Source organism: Leucoraja erinacea, chromosome 27 (assembly GCF_028641065.1).
Source record: "Leucoraja erinacea ecotype New England chromosome 27, Leri_hhj_1, whole genome shotgun sequence".
Lineage (NCBI taxonomy): Eukaryota > Metazoa > Chordata > Chondrichthyes > Rajiformes > Rajidae > Leucoraja > Leucoraja erinaceus.
Window position 1 is genome coordinate 27,344,924 of NC_073403.1, and position 21,547 is coordinate 27,366,470.

The window sequence follows — 21,547 nt, forward strand, 5'->3', positions numbered from 1 at the left end:
GCAAGTGCCGCCCTGATTCAAAGCAGCCAATGTGGGCCACATTGGTCATTAGTACAGATGCTCTCCTGTCCAAGGGCAGAGACTCCCCCAGATACAAAAGCTGACATTGTTTTTTATACAAAATGCTGGAGCAACCCAGGCAACATCTCTGGAGAGCAGGAATAGGTGACATTTTGGGTCGAGACCCTTCTTCAGACTAAGCCTTAGAGAGGGATGCTAGATGGAAGAGCTGGCTGGAACTGTTGAACTGAGACATATACTCATGGCTCAAAAGCTAAGTGGACGCATAAGTGACACAGACTGGATAAAACCTACTGCACTGCAGTGTGCCCAGAGAGTACACTTAATCCTGCTTCATGGTAATGTGAGAAGATGGCTTTCAGTTTTAGTTTTAGATTTAGTTCTTTGCTTTCGAGATTCAGCGTGGAAACAGACCCTTCGGCCCACCGAGTCTGCATCGACCAGCGATCACCCATACACCAGTTCCATCCTACACACTAGGGACCATTTACAGAAATTAACCTACACAGCAGCGCTTCTTTGGAGTGTGGGAGAAAACGCATGTGGTCACGGGGAGAACATGCAACCTCCCAAGATGACACAAGTTGAAGTTCTGCTGACTAAAGGAAATATGTTGGCTTCGAAATGCAAACACACATCACTGCTTTCATAGCACCAGGGATATAAAGATAGGATTTCCCCGAAGCAGAATGTAGTTACTATGATCAACGGGCCAAGTCTTGCCAGTGCGGACATCTGCTCACAGGTGGCACCTGCACAAGCAATCTGCTGTCCACGTTACATCAAGTGTGAATGAGATGATATTCATGCTAATGTTATAGGAGCAGAATTAGACCATTCAGCCCATCAAGTCCACTCTGCCATTCAATCATGGCTGATCTATCTTTCCCTCTCAACCCCATTCTCCTGCCTTCTCCCCATAACCCCTGATACTAATCAAGAATATATCAATCTCCGCCTTAAAATTATCCATTGACTTGGCTTCCACAGCCGTCTGTGGTAATGAATTCTACAGGTTCACCACCCGCTCACTAAAGAAAGTCCTCCTCATCTCCTTTCTAAAGGTACGTCCTATTATTCTGAGGCTAAGGACTTTGGTCCCAGACTCTCCCACTAGTGGAGACATCCCCTCCACATCCACTCTATCCAGGCCTTTCAATATTCGGAAAGTTTCAATGAGGTCTCCCTACTCCTTCTAAACTCCAGCGAGTACAGTCCCAGTGCCGTCAAACGCTTATGATATGATATGACGGTAGGCGGCACGACTCTCGTCAGCAGCGGCCTCTGCAGCCCGTCTGCATTTTTATTATTTTTTGTCTGTGTTTTTATGTAGTTTTTTGTTATTTTTTTGTTGGGGTGTGTGTGTGGGGGGGTGGGGGTGGGGTGGGAGGGAGGGGGTAACTTTTAAATCTCTCCCTGCACGGGAGACCCGACCTTTTCTTTGTCGGGTCTCTGTTGTCGTTGGGGGCTGCAACGGGGAGCGGCCTCCAACAGGAAGACCGGGGGCTTTGGTGCCGACGACTCACCTCACCGTCGCGGAACTGGCCGAGTCCAGAGCGGGTGGAGCGGTGGTGGAGCGCTGCTGGGGCCCGACCTCCGGAGATTCGGAGGCTGCAACTGCGGGTCTGGCGGACGGCGGCACCGGGAGCCCGCGGGTCCCTGGAGGGAGACCGCTTTTCAGGGCTCCCGCAACGGCGACTTCTCCTGCCCGAGTTGCGGGGTTGAAGAGCTCCTGGAGCGGGGCCTTACAGCACCGCCCCGCGCGGCTTGCAATAGCCGCGGGACTCTGCGAGCGCACGCCGGGGCTCTAACATCAAGACCCGGTGTGCGACCTTGCATCACCCGACGTGGCTTTAATGGCCGCGGGACAATCGCCATCGCCAGCCGGGGGCTTTGACTTTGACTCTGACATCGGGGGGGGGGGGGGGGGAGTGCAGTGGAGAGATAAGTTTTTTTGGCCTTCCATCACAGCGATGTGATGGATGTTTATGTAAATTATATTGTGTCTTGGGTCTATTTGTTTGTAATGTATGGCTGCAGAAACGTCATTTCGTTTGGACCTCAAGGGGTCCAAATGACAAATAAATTGAATCTTGAATCTTGAATCTTGAATCTTGTTAACCCAATGAACATTCTGTGAGCACTGGGGACAAAGAATTCATACAGACCTGTGGACTCTGCAAAGGAGCAATTTTTAGGAAACCTCCCAAAGGATGGTGAATGCTACAAATCCAAAACATATTAGGACACTATAATTTGCTTATCTAATAATCTGCTGGTGCATCCTTGACCAGGGATTTCAGTCCCCCAACTCACCCTCTACCGCCTCATAGCTATGTGCAATCCCCCTACTCACCATCACTTGATAGACAAGTCTCACTTCTAGTCAATGACCATTCCTGGCTGACGTCCCATCAATGTTTACAGAACGACCCTGTCCTTCCTTGTGGTCAGCACGGCTCGTGAAGGAGGTTCAGTCAGGTTCAGTTCTGGGGCTTCAGGTGCGACTGAATTTTCAAGCATGTGGCCACAAGCCAAAGCAGTTGTTGCTGGTTGTGCTGTGATCAGTGAATTATCTGAAGACAAGCAATGATTTTCCAGACCATTGCTTGTCTTCGACTGACTTCGACTCATTAATTCAACAACTCTTTCTCGACCTACAGTCTCATCTTTTGATCGAACTTAACAGAAGTCAAATACCCAATGCAAACACTTTATGTGAGGAGAGGATGCGACATTTTCATTACACTAAGGTTCAGAGCATTCCCCAACAGGCTGAAGTAATTATGATCCTAACATTATCACCTGCAAAGAAGGAACTTGGATTGCAGATAAATTTAGTTTGAGTTTAGTTTAATGTCACGTGTACCGAGGTACAGTGAAAAGCTTTCATCACGTGCTATCCAGTCAGCGAAAAGACTGTGGATGACTTGATTGTAATCATGTATGGTGTACATTTACATGATAAAGGGAATAATGTTTAGTGCAAGATAAAGTCTAGTAATTCAAGATTATCCGAGGGTCTCCAGTGAGGTTGATAGCAGGACCATTCTCTAGTTGTTGATCGGATGATTCAGTTGCCTGATAGCAGTTGGGAAATTTCATTCTTTGAGCGATTGCACTGTAATTTCCACAAGTTTGTGAAAAAAATCTTGCAGTGGAAAAAAAAGTAAACATTACAATGGCCCAAAGAATCGCAATGGATTTATTTGCACTGTTACCAGTCAAATAAGGAACTGCCACCTTGAACAGTCTGCAAATGATAGATTTGCCACAGATTCAACAGATAATTAATTGTTTAATAATGAACAAACAACTGTTTTATCGAACACAGTTGTGCTCAGTTTACAGACAGATCAGTGAGTGTCTGTGGGAGCTGCCTGGTATGTCCTGTTATCAATGTCCACCACGCTAACACCTCCGCGACCGGTGTCTATACTGGGAGAGTGGACCCAAGGGCTCGTCAAGCAACATCTCACGTGGTTGTACATGTAGAAAAAATGCACTTATTGATAATGTGCCAGATTCCACCAGCACAATCGCTGATTATGTCTGGTCTCACGAGCCGGGCAACCCATCACATGCGGTGGCACAGACATGTACTGGTGGGAGGTGGAAGCCCTGGGACTTCTCAACACTGAATCTAGATTGACAGCAGACCCATGGAATAGATCGCCAGCAGACCCATGGACCCATGAAATGGTTAAATACCAATAAGGAAACCCCTTCTTGACCATGATCTACCTCCCTCCCTCAGCTATGAATCAGTGCCCCTCCATATTGAACAGCACTTGGAAGAAGCACTGTTGCAATAAATGCACACAACTTACTCAAGTGGGGGATTTCAATGTCCATCACCAAGAGTTAGGGTGACACGGTGATGGTAGAGTTTGTGCCTTACAACGCCAGGGACCCAGGTTCGATCCTAACTATGGGTGCTGCTTGTACAGTGTTTGTACGTTCTCCCTGTGACCATGTGGGGTTTCCCCTGGTGCTCCGGTTTCCTCCCACACTCTAAAGACGTACAAGTTTGTAGGCTAATTGATTTGGTAAAATTGTAAATTGTCCATAGTGTGTGTAGGACATTGTTAGTAAGCGGGGATCGCTGGTCGGCGTGAACTTGGTGGGCCAAAGCGCCTGTTTCCCAGCTGTACCTCTAAACTAAACTAAATTAAAAACTAAAGTTGGTTGGTAACAAAATCAGTGACCAAGCAGGTTGAGTTCTACGGAACGAAGCTGCCAGGTTGGGTCTGTGGCAGGCAGTGAATGAACAAATGAGAGGTTACCGACTTGATTACGTCCTTCATAATCTACTCAAGCAGATCCAGCTGCCCATGGGAGCCTTACAGTAGTGATCACAACATAATTCCTCTGGAGGTGAAGTTCCAGCTTCACCTCAAAGACACAGTGCATGGTGTTGAGTGGCTCTGCCATCGACACCATGCTAAACGACAGGCTCAGAACACATCTGGCAGCTTGCAACAGGTACTGTGGACTCTCATAAGCAGCAGAAAGATGTATCAGCACAAGATGTATCCTCATAACACTCCTGCACATAAAATCTCCTGCACTTTACTTTTATAATCAAGCAAGGGTATCAAACCCGGGTCAGAGAGGAATGCACATGACATGCCTACAATTGGGATAGACAGGGTGTACGTAAAACTGGGCAGGAGTTAACCCAGTGAAGCTGGAAGGCAGGATCAATACACGTTAAACCACCACAACACAAGGCGATTGGCAGAGCTAGGAGATCTCAGTCAATGGGTCAAGTCAAATCTCTGCAATCCTCGCATATCTAGTAACGAATAGTAATAGACAATTAAACGCTGAACAGAAGGAGCTTCACAAAGCTCTCATTCTCAGTACGGGCGGGTCACACATGTGAGTGCTGCAGGTAAGACTGAAGCACTTCCAATCCCAGTCAGCCAGATGTCAAATAGATGATGCATCTCAGCTTCTTCCTGAGCTCAGTATCACATCAGAAACTGGCCCTCAGCTGATTGAAATGTTAATGTGCTGGAGTAACTCAGCGGGTCAGGCAGCATCTCTGGAGGAAATGCATGAACAATGTTTCAGGATGGGTCTCTTTCCGACTGGAAGAAGGGACCCAACGCGAAACGTTACTTATCCATTCCCTCCACCTCCACAGATGCTTCCTGACCCGTTGAGTCCTTCCAGCACTTCGTGTTTTCCTCAAGATTCCAGCATCTGCAGTCTCTTTTGTCTACTCTAATGATTTGATTCACTGATAACATAATAAAGAAACATAGAAACATAGAAAAATAGGTGCAAGAGTAGGCCATTCAGCCCTTCGAGCCAGCATCTAAAATCAGTACCCCATTCCAGCTTTTCCCCCCACATACCTTGATTCCTTTAGCCCAAAGGGCTAAATCTAACTCTCTCTTGAAAACATCCAGTGAATTGGCCTCCACTGCCTTCTGTGGCAGAGAATTCCACAGATTCACAACTCTCTGCGTGAAATTTCCACAGATTCACAACTCTCTGGGTGAAACAGTTTGAGAACCCAATACAGCTGCGTTAATACAGTGAGGCTGTTCCTGTCACATCGCAGGAGACCAGGGCTCTATCCTGACCTCGGGTGCTGTCGTGTGGAGTTTGCACGTTCTCCCTGTGGCTGCGTGGGTTTCCTCTGGGTGCTCCGGTTTCCTCCCACATCCTAAAGGAGTGCGGGTTTGTACGTTGATTAGCCCTCTGTAAATTGCCTCTAGTATGTAGGGAGTGGACGCAAAAGTGGGGTAACATTGAACTGATGTGAATCATTGATAATCAATGTGGATTCAGGAGACAAAAAGCCTGCGTCTGTGCTGTATCTTTCAATCAATATATATTGGATCAATGTAGGATTAGTGTAAATGGATGGTTGAAGGTTGGCACAAACTCAGGAGGCGAAAGGACTGGTTTCTAAGCTGCATCACTCAATGACTCTAAATGACATCATCCCAGCGGTAATACTGAAAACGTGCACTTCAGAACTACTTGCTTCTCTTGCTATACTGCTCCTATCTAATTACAATGGCATTCACCTGAAAAAGTGGAAAATTATCCGGATTGATCATAGATATAGAGTCATAATGTGGAAACAGGCCCTTAGGCCCAACTTGCCCACACTGGTCAACATGTCCCAGCTACGCTAGTCCCACCTGCCTGAGCTTGGTCCATATCCCTCTAAACCTGTCTTAAACGATGGGATAGTCCCAGCCTCAACTACCTCTTCAGGCAGCCTGTTCCATACACCCGCCACCCTTTGTGTGAAAAGTTACCCCTCGGATTCCTATTAAATCTTTTCCCTTCACCTTGAACCTATGTTCTCAGGTCCTCGATTCCCCTACTCTGGGCAAGAGACTCTGTGCATCTACCCGATCCATTCCTCTCATGATTTTGTACACCTCTATAAGATCACCCCTCATCCTCCTGCACTGCACAGAATAAAGATCCAGCCTACTCAACCTCTCCCTATAGCTCACACCCTCTAGTCCTGGTAACATCCTCGTAAATCTTTTCTGAACTCTTTCAAGCTTGACAATATCTTTCCGATAACATGGTGCCCAGAACTGAACACAATATTCTAAATGTGGTCTCACCAACGCCTTATACAACATCAATATGACCTCCCAACTTCTATACTCAATACTCTGACTCCTGTACAAAAAAAGCAGGACAAAGGTGGCTGATCTACCTTTAGTTATCAGCAAAGTGCTGTAGGCCGTTGTCAACAGTGTTGTCAAGCAGCACTAACCAGTAACCTGACCACCCTTGATGCACTGTTTGTGTTTTGTCAGAACTACCTCAGCTCCTGGAAAAAAAAGACACAAAATGCTGGAGTAACTCAGTGGGTCAGACAATATCTCTGGAGAACATGGATAGGCTACGTTTTGGACAAGAACCCTTCTTCAGACAGATTTTTAGTGGGGGGGGGGCGGGGGAGAAAACTGGACGAGAGATGAGGAGGGGACAAATCCTGGCCAGACCACGTTACATGTTTGCTCTAAACCTAGAACAAAGTTTCAAATCCCACACTCAAAGGAATAGGGTTGTGAACTTGGAGATCAATCATCCCAGCTACAGGTCATCCTGACAGGAGTTACTCAGGATTGTGTCCTGGTTCCAACCACCCTTAGTTGTTTCATCATTGACATTTTCCATCACGCGTTCAGAAATGGAGATAGGATTGATTGAATGATAAAGCACAGAAACAGGCCCTTCGGCCCACCGAGTCCACATCTGTTCACCCGTTCACACTAGCTCTGCATTCTCAAACTTTCATATCCAATCACTACACACTAAGGATAAATTACAGAGTCCAATTGACCTACAAATCTACACGTCTTTGGGATGTGGGAGGAAACCGGAGCACCCGGAGGAAACCCATGTAGTCACATGGAGAACGTGCAAACTCCACACAGACAGCAGCCGTAGTCAGGATAGAACCCGGGTCTCTGACACTGTGAGGCAGCAGCTCTACCTGCTGCACCACTGTGACGCCCCTTGTTTGTGGGAGCTTGATGTGAGTTCAAATCACAGTTCCTCGTGTAATGAAGCAGTCGGTGCCAGCATGCAGCAAACCTAGATAACATTCAGCCATGGGTGGATAATGTCAAATAATAACATTCACACCACGGGATTCATTTGCATTGGTTCAGTGACAGGTGATGATCGCTTCCAAAAAGAACGTCTAACCCCCTATATTTGAAACTCAATGTATTAACATCACCGAGCTATCCACCATTGAACAGAAGCTTAGTCTCACCTGCTACACTAATACTGTGGCTAGAAGCACAGGACAGAGGCTGGGAATCCTGGCGAATGACTCACACTCTGAAGCCTTTGAGCTTTTAGAGCAACTTAGGGCAGGACAGTTGGTTAGTAGCCATTCGGCCCAGCGTGTCTATGCCGACCTTCGATCACCCGTTCACCTAGTTCTATGTTATCCCACTTTTGCATCTGCTCTCTACACATCTACTCTCCGGAAAGCACTGCAGAGGGTGGTGAAAATTGCCCAACGCATCACCGGTTCCTCACTCCCCTCCATTGAGTCTGTCCAAAGCAAGCGCTGTCTGCGGAGGGCGCTCAGCATCGTCAAGGACTGCTCTCACCCAAACCACAGACTGTTTACCCTCCTACCATCCGGGAGGCGCTACAGGTCTCTCCATTGCCGGACCAGCAGGTCCAGGAACAGCTTCTTCCCTGCGGCTGTCACACTACTCAGCACTGCACCTCGGTGACTGCCAATCCCCCAGACACTCCTTCCACCAGGAAAAAAAATAATTGCACTACTATGACTGTATGCACGTAAACATATTTAGTTATTGCTCATATTCTATGTCGCTCTTCTAGGGAGATGCTAACTGCATTTCGTTGTCTCTGTACTGTACACTGCACAATGACAATAAAGTTTGAATCTGAATCTGAATTAGAAGGTAGACAAAAATGCTGGAGAAACTCAGCGGGTAAGGCAGCATCTATGGAGCGAAGGAAGTAGGCAACGTTTCGGCTTCGAGACCCTTCTTCAGACTGAATTTAGCATTTCCTTCTCAGCATTTTTGTCTACCTTCCATTTTCCAGCATCTGCTGTTCCTTTGTTAAACATTAAACCTACACACTAGAGGCAATTTACAGAGGCCAATTAACCTACCCGCACATCTTTGGGATTTTGGGGGAAACCTGAGCACCTGGAAGAAACCCATGTAGTCACAGGGAGAATGTGCAAACTCCACACAGACAGCACCTGAGGTCAAGATCGAACCCGGGTACCTGGCGCCATGAGGCAGCAGCTCTACCAGCTGTACCACTGTTGCCAACTGCAGATTACTCTCTGTGTAGGTGGATGGTAGGAAAATCAGGTGTGGTTAATAGGCAATAGGGATGAATATTCTGGGAAATAAGTGGGGAATGAGACTGATGGGTTGGCTCTGAGAACTGGCATGGATTCAATGGGCTGAATGGTCTTCTACGTCATAAGGAAATATGAATAGCAATCCAATGGAATGTTTTTCACGTTCCTGAATGAGCTCCAGTAACACTCAAGCTGGATACCATCAAAGCAAAGCAGCCCACTTGGCAGGTTCCCTTAGAACAACCTAAACATTCATTACCTCCGTGACATTTGCACAGTGCCCATCACTTCTGCCAACTTCAGAATCCACTGTTGTTACGCACCAGATGGCTCTGTCAGCGCCTTCCGAACCCGGGACCTCTGTCACCTAGTAGATGGCAAAGGTACTTGGAGCTTCCCCTCCAAGTCATGCACTTGCACAGTGGGCGCAGCTGTAGACTTGCTGCTTTACAGCACCAGAGACCCAGGTTTGATCCTGACTACGGGTGCTGTCTGTATGGAGTTTTTACGTTCTCCCCGTGACCGCGTGAGTTTTCCACGGGTGTTCCGGTTTCCCCCAACATTCTAAAGACGCGCAGGTTTTTGTAGGTTGGTCTTCGGTAAAGATTGGAAATTGTCCCTAGTGCGTAGGATACTGCTAGTAGATACTGATCGCTGGTCAGCGCGGATTTGGTGGGCCAAAGGGCCTGTATCTCTAAATTAAACTAAACTAAGCACTGGTGCAGTGTCTAAATCCAAATGGGACTCACAGCCCAATAACACAACAGAAGAATTCACCGAACAGACAGTTCAAGGATAAAGGGGAAATCCTTTAGGACCGAGATGAGAAAAAAAAATTTCACACAGAGAGTGTTGAATCTCTGGAACTCTCTGCCACAGAAGGTAGTTGAGGCCAGTTCATTGGCTATATTTAAGAGGGAGTTAGATGTGGCCCTTGTGGTTAAAGGGATCAGGGGGTATGGAGAGAAGGCAGGTACAGAATACTGAGTTGGATGATCAGCCATGATCATATTGAATGGCGGTGCAGGCTCGAAGGGCCGAATGGCCTACTCCTGCACCTATTTTCTATGTTTCTATATTTCTAAGATTACTCCCCATCATCTTCTCACGTGCAGTTGGGGATCAGCAATAAATGCAAGCCAGTGACAGTCGGATCCCAAAACATGAATAAATGAAAAGTGTGGAAGTAAGCAGTGTACTAATGGGCATTGGACATAACTGCAACAGTTCACTAAATACTTTATTAAAAAAAAAAAGTGAATAAAATTGTGGACTTGTGCTCAGTTTATACCTTTGTAACATAAACCAAATGCTGTAAAAATAATTCTCTCGGCGTTGCTGGTAATGTTTAAGAGATGATTTTCAGGTTAATGAACCTTTTCATCGGTTCTGGCTGTCAGTTTGAAGAGAATTCTCTGGGATAGCCCATATGATGGTTGAATTATTTGTGCACATTTTCTTGACATATCCGCATGAAATGGAATTTGCTACACTGAGCTACATAATAAAAATGTACAGAGATTGTGGAAAATGGAGCTGTGGACAAAACTGTCCAAACGCAAGCTAAGGAAACATATTGCACCCTGTATTTACCATCATTTTTTTTATTCAATGAAATTAATGTCTCGTTTAGTTTAGTGTAATTTAGCTAAACGGCATGGAAATAGGTCTTTCAGCCCACCAAGCCCATGCCAACCATCGATCAACAGTTCACACTGGTTCTATGTTATCCCGCTTTCGCATCCACTCCCTTTAGGGCAATTAGGGCAATTTATGAGTCAATTGATCAACAAGCCTTGGGATGCAAGAGGGATCCAGAGTACCTGGAGCAAAATCCACAGGATCACAGGGAGAACGCGCAAACTCCACCCAGACAGCATCCGTGGTCAGAATCAAACCCAGGATTCTTGGGCTGTGAGGCAGCAAACCCTGGGACTCTTAAGGGCTGGAAATCCTTTGAGGAGCAGAGAGTGGTGAATCACTCTCTGCTCTATTGGCCACTTGTGTGATCAGAGGGTATGGAGAGAAGGCAGGTACCTGAGTTGTGATCAGCCATGATTATTGAATGGCGGTATCGAAGGGCCGAATGGCCTACTCCTACCTAATTTCTATGTTTCTAGCAGTTTCTATGTGCTATTTATTTATATTGTATATAACTCAGCAGATCAGATAGCATCGCCGGGGGACATGAATAATGCCTGGAGTCGCAGGTGCAATCTGAAGAAGAGTCCCAATATGAAAATTTACCAATTCATGTCGTCCAGAGATACTAGCCGACCCGCTGAGTTACTCCTGCACTTTGTGTCTTTTTATGCAGTTGGGAAGCAAGTGCTTCGTATACTCTGCTTCCATTGTCAGAAGCAGAAGCCACCCTGCAGATACAACTCTGTGTAACATCCCCCAAACCATGGACGAACTACTGGTAGCTCGTTACATGAAAGGAAGACTTATGTTCTTATATAAATCTTCTGAGAGTCCAAAATAACTGCACTATTAAATCTTGTCAAATAATAAGTTTGGATAATTTTAAAATTATATCACAGTAAACTTTGACAGGAGGAACAATGATGGAATTTTCCCAACAATTTTAAACTATTTACTCATCCCAGGATTATTTATTTGTGTTCTTCAAGGAAGGCAAAATCCACAAATTATATTCATATCAATGGTTTGAATAGTTCTGAGTGCAAAATATGCCTGAGTAAATTGAGAAGAATGAGCAAATTAACTCCAGCATTTTGTGTCTATCTTCAGTGTAAACTGGCATCTGCAGTTCCTTCCTACACTGAGCAAATTAAGATATTCCCCCACCATTTCAATTGTCATTTTTTATTGCAAAAGCTAAATATATAATCTCACACATCAACACACTTAGAATCATGGAATCATAGAATTATCATGGTGACAGGCATTTCAGCCCACCTAATCCACGCTGACCAGGATGCCCCATTTAAGCTTGTCCCTTTTGTAAGCATTTGGCCCATATTTCTCTAATTTCTATTCCATTTTCCTATTCTACTTATCCAATCTCTTTTCATTGAACATAGAACAGAGTTTGATGGCACTGAGCCTGTACTCGCTGGAGTTTAGAAGGATGAGCATGGGACCTCATTGAAACGTATCGAATAATGAAAAGCTTGGATAGAGTGGATGTGGAGAGGATGTTTCCACTAGTGGGAGAGTCTAGGACCAGAGATCACAGTCTCAGAATTAAAGAACGTTCCTTTGGAAAGGAGATGAGGAGGAATTTCTTCAATCAGCGGGTGGTGAATCTATGGAATTATTTGCCACAGAAGGCTGTGGAGGCCAAGTCAGTGGATATTTTTAATGCCGAGATAGATACATTCTTGATTAGTACAGGTGTCAGGGGTTATGGGGAGAAGGCAGGGGGAATAAGGTTAGGAGGGAGAGATAGATCAGCCATGATTGAATGGTGGAGTAGTCTTGATGGGCTGAATTGCCTAATTTCGTTCCTACCATTTATGACCTTATAACAGACCTTTTAACAGTCCACAGGTAGACACAAAATGCTGGAGTAACTCAGCAGGTCAGGCAGCATCTCTGGAGAGAAGGAATGGGTGACATTTCGGATCGAGACCCTTTTTCAGACCGATTTAAACCAGCACATTTTGTGTCTACCCTCGATTTAAACCAGCATATGCAGTTCTTTCCTACACATTTTAACAGCCCACAATGTCTGTGCCGACATGATCCCAAGACCAAATCTTATCTGCTGGCACAGATTTCATATCCCTCCATTCCCTGCAGGTCCATGTACCTATCTAAAAGTCTCTTAAATGCCACTTTGTATCTGCCCCCACCACCATCCCTGGCAGCGACTTCCAGTCTCTCACCACTCTCTATGTAAAAAAAAAACTTGGTCTGCACATCCCCTTTAAACTTATCCACTCTCACTTTAAAGTTATGGCCTCAAGTTTAGATTTTTTCCATTCTGGGAAAAACATTCTGACTGTCAGATTTTGATAGAAGCTACTGCAGCGAATGTTTGTTGTCAACACTTGGCCTCGTGTTTTATTCTGTCAGTGGTTTTCCCTAAAACTCTCAATCTGTCATGCATCAATTCTCCAATTGCCTGTGCAGTCTGTTATCAGGTTGAAATAGTCCAACACAAGCTAATAGTCCAACACAAGCTAATAAAAAAAACACACCAACAAGTTGCACAACTCCCTTTTATTATTGAATACAATTACTCAGCTCTGCCCTTTCGGCCCAGACCGACCTAGACACAATCAGACACTGCATGTGCTTCAGTTTGAAATACTCTACCCCCTGAAAGATCAGTATTGTGAAATAAATCAATATAATATAAATAACAATTACATTTGAAGTTTATGGGTGAAAATGTGGCAGATGCAATGTAAAGGGGAAATGGGAGGGCATACACTTTGGTGAACCAAACTGAAAGGCACAGCATTTACTAAATGGTAAGAGATTGGGTACTAGTTATTTTTAAAGGAACCAGGACAGGTATGTACACAAGTTTCTGAAAGCCAACATGCAGGTATATCACATAAAGGCTTTTGGATAGGTACATGAACATACAGGGAATGGAGGTATATGGATTATGTGGTGGCCTCCTACAGGTATATGCAATTAGTTAAAAGATAAAGGATGGAAACAGGCTCTTCAGCCCACCGATTCCATGCTGACCATCGATTATCCATTCACACTAATTATATGTTCTCCCACTTTCTCATTCACTCTCTACACACTAGAGGCAGTTTTACAGAGGCCAATTAACCTGAAAACCCCGTATGCCTTTTGACACGGTTAGAGGGAGAACATGCAAACTCCACACAGACAGCAAGCAAGGTCAGGGTCGAACCCGGGTATCTGGTGCTATGAGGCAGCAGTTTTACCAGCTGCACTAGAGTGCCGCCCTATTGAGGATTATGAGGATAGGTTGAATAGACAGTGAAATTATTTCCCCCATAGCAGGGATGCCTTAGAAAAGAGGGAAATGCTTGACACAGAATGGAAGCAAACACCGTTTTTTGGGTCAACCAATATTATGTAAGTTCTGAGCAACCTCTGAGCATACCATCGTACGTCAGCCTCCCTGCAGTTAGCTCCTTTTTGAGCTATTAGTTGTCCACAGCAGGAATGTCATCATGCTTGTGAGAGTAATATCAGGAAACCGGATAAAACCAGAACATTAAAGTAATTCGGGACACTGAATTTACGTCAGAATGTTGGATACATTCCCATTTATCCAAATTCACTGGAAACACGAAACTGCAGGAGCTGGTTGACACAAAAGGAGACAAAGTGCTGGAGTAACTCGTCCAATCAGGCAGCATTCCTGGAGAACTTGGATAGGTGATGTTTTGGGTCAGGAATTTTCTTCAGAGGATCACCTATCCATGTTCTCCAGAGATGCTGCCTGACCCACTGAGTTATTAACCCATTTTTTAACCCAAATGTATTTGTTAGTTTACAAACCTTCAGGTATTAGAAGTATGATTAATTTCATTTTAAATTTTGAATCTACTATTATTGATATTGAGGTCTAAATGTTGTTTCACTCTTCTAACAACGGCCTTCTGATACTTGTTCTACATAAATACTCACTGGTTTAGATCAAGATCCAAAATGAAGGATGAACCGAACACATCTACCTGGAAACTTGCATGTGCCAGATGAATGAACTATAAAACAAAGTGCACAGTGCCATTAAGAAACGTCAGTTTCATGAGCTCAAAGTTACATCTATAACGTATGTTACTGCAATATTAACATAATACAGGCGGATTTTTAGGGCATTGTAGATCCTGTGTGCTGGAAGACGGAACAAAACGAAACAGCTTTTTACCGAGAACTTTAACGCTGACTAGCGTTGGAGGTCCTTAATCTCCGCAATGAATCTTTCTGCTCGTTATTTTAAATGTAAAATTTTATTTAACTAATGAATGGGAGAATGAGGTCAGATCTCAAGCCACCCCTCCCTCCTCTGTTGGAGTACATTGTGAGCAGCATCTCCTAAGTCCTCTCCTGCTGGAGTTTTGCACGGTTTGTTAGAGGGGAGGTGATGTTCTCCGCTCAGCCCCCCACCTCATCTTGCAAAACAGGATTTATTTTTGGCAAGAAAACGCAAATCTTAAACCATCTGCACCCGAGCAGGGCTGAAATACTTCAAAATGGTTCTAGGTGGGAATGTGTACACATAGCTCAGCTGTCTGTTGTTCTAAGGCGGAAACTGACATGGAACCTACGTGAGCAGCGATGTTGCTATTTCGGATTTTCGTGTCGAGCCGATCGTGTTTGATCTCGGTTGCCGAGTGGACGCTGTGGATTAATCGCTGGGGTTTGGCGTTTCCCTGTAACACGGGTCTGCCTTTTGGCTGTTCATTCCCCGCCGTCTCCGTGCGTAGCTCGGCGCTAATAAACCCTTTAAAAAAAAAGAGTGGCAGGTTAACGGCGAGCGATAAACAGCACCGCTCGCTCCCTGATTAGAGATCGATCTTGCATTTCAAGGCAGAATGTGAGTGGTTTCGGGAGATATACAAGGTGGGAGCGTCGCCGTGTGGGTGACGGGCGTGTTAGACTTGTGTGCACTGCAGAATTTCTGTTGATGCAGCAACTGCGTTGAAAATAATGGACGGATTGCAGGTTTCAGAACACCAGTGTAAGCTAAATTTCGCCCTAACGCAGAGGGGGAAACAGGGATGCATCGGTATTTATCTGAAAAGCGCCAATTTTCAAAAGGTTAAAAAAAGTCCACTTGCTTACCTGTAGAGTCTGTGAGGTAGCAGAAAGCAACAACAATCCAAGTGAGCCCTGGAGCCATGGTTTCACATCCGCGCACCCAGAGTGATATGTTGGGGCTCACTTTGTTTATTTTACCCCCTCCCACCCCTTCTCCGGGAAATAAAGTGATGCTTATGGAGATGTGAGCGGAGGCTGCTCCATCATTGTCCCGCAGTCATTCATTCCATCAGTAGCCGAGTGAGTGCTTGAAGAATGACATTCTCTCATCCCTCGCTCCCAGCCTGTGGCACCAGTAACATTGCCGCCCAATACAGCACCAGTCAGTCTGGTTAAACCCAGCCTACATCCCTGTATCATGCAATGATGAGCAATAGAGTTCATCCTCTTCTCAACGATTGGAATCAGATACCTGGTTCCAATCAAAATGCATTACTCAAACAAGCGGCATCTCCTGATGTGGTGCGCTGCACTACAAGTGCCTTTCCGAACAGTCCGTTGAGTATCAGGTTTGTTTTGATGTGAAACCTAATTCATCAGTAGTTAACGATGGGGCCGTTCTTTTGTAAACAACTGGACCACACACGGTTGTCACCCAACACTTTCAACGGACTTTTAACAAAATATGCACACATTGTAATCGCTATTTGGTCAAATCACATCCGTATTGAACTGGAAATGAGTTGCAAGGCAAAATCGCCCAGACTTATATTATACATCTTGGTATCCACAAACACGAGTGTTTTTCTTCAGGGTTCAATGTCTGTAGAAATACATAGCTCCTGGTTCAGTTTTTAAACGGTAGAATATGGAGGTGGGACTAGCCAGTGGAGACCATGGAAACAGGCCCTTCGGCCCAACGAGACTGTACATGCCCATTGTAGAGGTGAGACAACTCCAGTGGAGGCCATGGAAAGAGGCCATTCAGCCTAACGAGTACATGCCAGCCATGGGGCGGGACAACTCCAATTCTAGTGGAGGCCAGCACTTGTGATCAATAAGTGACACCAGAGGTTCTCACTGTCCCTTTCATTGGAAAGAAACGAAACAGGCATTGGTGAAACTACACATATGTAATTTTTAGTTTTACAGAAGCAGTGTGGGAAAAGGCCCTTTGACCCCCTGAGTTCACGCCGACCATCGATCACCCGTTCACACTAGTTCTGTTATCCTAATTTCACACCGTGGGCAATTTACAGAGGCCAATTAATCTACCATATTTGGGATGTGGGAGGAAACCAGGATATCCAGAGGAAACCCATTCAGTCACAAGGAGAATGTGCAAACTCCACACAGACAGCATCCGAGGACAGGATCAAACCTGGGTCTCAGGCACTGGGAGGCAGTAGCTTTTCCAGCTGCACCACAAACCAAAGGCAAGTTGCAAGAACTCATTATTCCAGGTTTAATCTTTAGCAACTGAGTTGCTTCCACTTAGAAATGCTGCAGATTTTTAAGCTAACAAATACAAGTAAATGTGGTACATTCAGTGTATTTCAGTGCAAGAGTATCTTGAAGAACTGATTGAATGTGTGAGGTTTGATTTCTGGTATTGTTGCACCTGACACCACATTTACTTGCGAGTTTACTTTGTTAAAGGATGCTCAACCTTTTGTCCTACCTCTCAGCAAGGCGGACATTACTGAGACTGCTGACACTATATCTGCACTGGATTTGTGATGTTGCTGCTTAAGGGAGTATAGGGCAGTGATCCCAGACGAACAGAGAATGGGGTTCTCCAAGTACAGCTGTGATATTGGCTGGCAGTGGCAATGCCAGAGATGTTGGTCAGGTTTCAAGAAATAAATGGCCTCAGCCAATTGACGAGCGTGTGGAATTAGTGGAAATGTTCCCGAGGGCAAAACATACCATCCAAAACCATGGGAGAGAAACACAACAATACACTGAAAGAAGACAATGTTGATATTGGTGGTAGGGCCAGCGATATGGGATATATTGAGGAGTAAACACCATGAACTTCAGAGGAGGCTCAGGCAAGAATACAGTGAATATCCCAAAGGGATATTCCAATTTGTCATCATCAGAGATGTTTGAGAGCTACAGTTCTGGTATGTGCAACCAGGGACTCGAAGAAATGAACGCAAATAGATGGTTAGCCCAAGGTCAGTAGCAGAGATTGCATTTCCAGTCCTCTTTAGAATGGACATTGAGGAATCGCTTCATTTATGGACTGGTTTAGTTTAGGGATGCAGCGTGGAAACAGGCTCTTCAGCCCACTAAGTCCATGCCGACCAACAATCACACATTCTCTAATTCTATCCTACACACTAGGGACAAGTTACAGAAGCCAATTAACCTACAAACTTGTACGTCTTTGGAGTGTGGGAGGAAACTGGAGCACCCGGAGAAAACCCACATGGTCACAGGGAAAACGTACAAACTCAAGATCAAACCCGGGTCTCTGGCGTTGTAAGGCAGCAACTCTACCGCTGAGCCACTGTGGCACAATGTATTTCAGAGTATTTATGCAAACCTATTTAACACATTGGATTTAATGTTCCAGGTGCGCCAGTTTCACTAGGGGCATTGTGTGTAGGAAAGAACTGCAAGTGCTGGTTTAAATCGAAGATAGACACAAAATGCTGCAGCAACTCAGCAGGACATGGAGAATGTCTGGAGAAAAGGAATGGGTGACGTTTCAGGTCGACACCCTTCTTCAGACCCACTCTGAAACGTCACCAATTCCTTCTCACCAGAGATGCTGCCCGAGTTATTCCAGCATTTTGTGGCTATTTTCATTTGGGGCATTGTTCTGAGGTATAAAAGGAGAACAAATCCACAGAAATAATAATGGCAACATGGTCTTCATTACATCTCAGTCACAAGGATGCAACAAGAGGGCTTGGCAGGAAAGATCACATGATTTGGGGAGGTTGGAAGGCTACATGGGGGCAAAAGTTCTGTGTGTTAGAGTAGCTGCCAGGCGTCAGAATGCTCTTCAAGTGAGCACGTCACACAGGAGTCATGGAGGTATACAGCATGGAAACAGGAGCTTCCTCCCACCTCATTCGTGCTGAACAGGTTGTCATTCTGGGCTAGTTCCATTTGCCTGCAGTGGCCCCATATTCCTCTAAAACCTTCCTATCAATATATCTGTTCAGATGTCTTTTGAAGTTCAGGTTCAGTAAAGACAGTAGTACCTATTTGGATTAGACGCAAGGTTGCGAGGATATGGAGAAATCCTGTGGGGATACTGCATGAGCTAAAAGCCTATAACAAGTATGTCGAAATATAAATGTAGCATCCATCGATTAGATACCTGAAGAGGGTGACAAGGACAGTACAATTACGGCCAGCTCATGACAGGCAATGATACACTGGTAATTAGATCTATTGTCTGTTAAAACTTATGCAGATCACCTCATCCTGGGAGCAGATGCGGCGTAGGCGGAGGAATTGGGAGTAGGGGATGGAGTCCTTACAGGAAGCAGGGTGGGAAGAAGTGTAGTCCAGATAGCCATGGGAGTCAGTGGGTTTATAGTGGATGTCGGTCAGACGTCTATCACCTGCGATGGAGATAGTGAGGTCAAGGAATTGTAGGGAAGTGTCGGAAATAGACCAGGTGTATTTGAGTGCTGGATGGAAGTTGGTGGTGAAGTGGATGAAGTCAGTCAGTTGTATGCGGGTGCAGGAGTTGGCCCCAAAGCAGTCGTCGATGTAACGGAGGTAGAGGCCGGGGACGGGGCCCTGGTAAGTATTGAACAAGGATTGTTCGACATACCCGACAAAGAGGCAGGCATAGCTGGGGCCCATGCAAGGGCCCATAGCTACGCCTTGTATTTGGAGGCAATGGGAGGAGTTAAACGTGAAGTTATTGAGGGTGAGGACCAGCTCCGCTAGGCGGAGGAGAGTATCAGTGGCTGGGCATAGGTTGCTCCTCTGGTCGAGGAAGAACCGGAGGGCTTTGAGACCATCATGGTGGGGGATGGAGGTGTAGAGTGACTGGGCGTCCATGGTGAAGATGAGGGGGTGAGGGCCTAGAGAATGGAATGCGCGGAGGCGGTGGAGAGTGTCTGAGGTGTCTTGAACATAGGTAGGAAGGGATTTGACCAAGGGGGATAGGATGGAGTCAGGGTATGTGGAGATGAGTTCGGTGGGGCACGAACAGGCAGAGACAATGGGTCTACCGGGACAGTCAGGTTTGTGGATTTTGGGTAGAAGATAAAAACGGGCCGTGCGGGGCTGGGGAACATTGAGGTTGGAGGCTCGGTCGGGCAGGGCGTGGGAGTTGATGAAGTCGGTGATGGTGCTAGAGATGGTGGCCTGGTGCTCGTCAGTGGGGTCATGGTCCAGGGGTAAGTAGGAGGAGGTGTCCGAGAGTTGGCGCGTGGCCTCAGCTTTGTAGAGATCGACGCGCCAGACTACCACGGCACCTCCCTTGTCGTCTGGTTTGATAACCCAATCTGGGTTGTTGCGGAGTGATTCGATGGCAGTGCGTTCAGGGGGGGGAGAGATTGGAGTGAGACAGGGGAGTGGAGAGGTTGAGGTGGTTGACGTCACGACGGCAGTTTTGGATAAAGAGTTCCAAATCCGGGAGGTCACGAGGGGGGTTCCACGCGGAGGGGGTGCGTTGGAGACAGGAAAAAGGGTCATCAATGGGGGGGGGGAGAGGACTCCTTCCCATGGAAGTGCGCTGTGAGGCGGAGGCGGCGGTAGAAGAGCTCCAAGTCGGGGTGGGCGCGGAACTCATTGAGGTGGGGATGGAGGGGGACAAAGGTAAGACCTCTGCTGAGCACAGACCGTTCGGTGTGGGAGAGGGGGAGTTAAAAAGCTAAGCACCTTTCTGGAAGTAATCACACCACCACTGTCAACAAAGCATGCAGATGTTGTGTGGTAAGCTGGTCTTGAAAATGTTATGTGGTTTAATGCCAAGTATTTACTTGGCAGTAAATGGGACTATGATATCCCCAGGTGGGTTTGTGATGAGTGAGCAGTATCAGCATTGAATATAGCTTCCTTGATGTATAAAAAATGCTGAAGGCTTTCTATTGAGAGTCATTGATTTGCATTGCCTGCCTTTCAGGAGTCTCGTAATAGGGACTGGCTCCGGGCTCTTTCACTTCCTGCAAGCATGCAATGCAGATATTCCACTGGGATTGCAATGAAATACCAAGGTAGAAGATTCAATTATAGAAGAGTCTGCAAAGGCCACCATGAAGTTGAGGAACAAACTTCACAGAGGATGTGAATCCCAGACGAGTTCTCTATGCTTCACAAGCCCAGAATGAAGGATCTCCATGAAGATAGTTGTAGGAATGAACTGCAGATGCCGCTTTATACTGAAGATAGACACAAAATGCTGGAGTAACTCAGCAGGTCAGGTAGCATCTCTGGACAAAAGGAATAGATGATTTATCAGTTCCTCAGACTGTTTCTGAAGAAAGGTTCTGACACTTCTCGGAAACAAGGGTTTCCGATTGAAACACTACCCATTCTTTTTCTCCAGAGATGCTGCCTGACCCTCTGAGTTACTCCAGCATTTTATGCCTATCTTTACCATGTAGGTAGCAGGCAGTTTTCCTTGGAGCCACTGGTTGGTCATCAGTTTGTTTCAGTCTTCAGTTGGGAATAGCTGCGAATGGTCTGTGAGCAAAGGCATAATTTGGACAGTGACAATGAGCAAATCTTCACCGCACCTGGCACAGACAGTGTCGTTCAAGATTAGGAAAGAAAATGCTGGAGTAACTCAGCAGGTTGAACAGCATCTCTGGAGAGCATGGCTAGGTAGCTTTTCGGAACGGGACCCTTCTCCAGACGGTTTCACCAGGCCACCCTTTGCCACTGCGTTCTGGTGCAATGTGTCCATGAAGATGTCGATGTTAAGAGATGAATAAAACAGGATATGAGACTAGACGTGTTTGAAGCCCATCTAGAAATGTGATCTGCTGGTATGGATATTTTTTTTATGTTAGAACTTAGAAC

The 21,547-nt window shown here is 45.9% G+C and overlaps 1 protein-coding gene across 2 annotated transcripts in view; it reads right to left on the reverse strand.

The window, feature by feature from the left end:
* adam11 (ADAM metallopeptidase domain 11) overlaps window positions 1–16,551 on the reverse strand; it is a 145,282-nt gene extending 128,731 nt beyond the window's left edge. For both annotated transcript variants that reach the window (XM_055657337.1, XM_055657336.1), the window contains exons 1-3: window positions 15,629–16,551; window positions 15,112–15,287; window positions 14,471–14,547 (exon numbers count right to left, since the gene is read on the reverse strand). In XM_055657337.1, coding sequence (XP_055513312.1) covers window positions 14,471–14,547; window positions 15,112–15,287; window positions 15,629–15,686 — 311 coding nt within the window. In that variant the 5' untranslated portion in view covers window positions 15,687–16,551. The remainder of the gene's footprint in view (window positions 1–14,470; window positions 14,548–15,111; window positions 15,288–15,628) is intronic.
* Window positions 16,552–21,547: the final 4,996 nt, after the last annotated feature.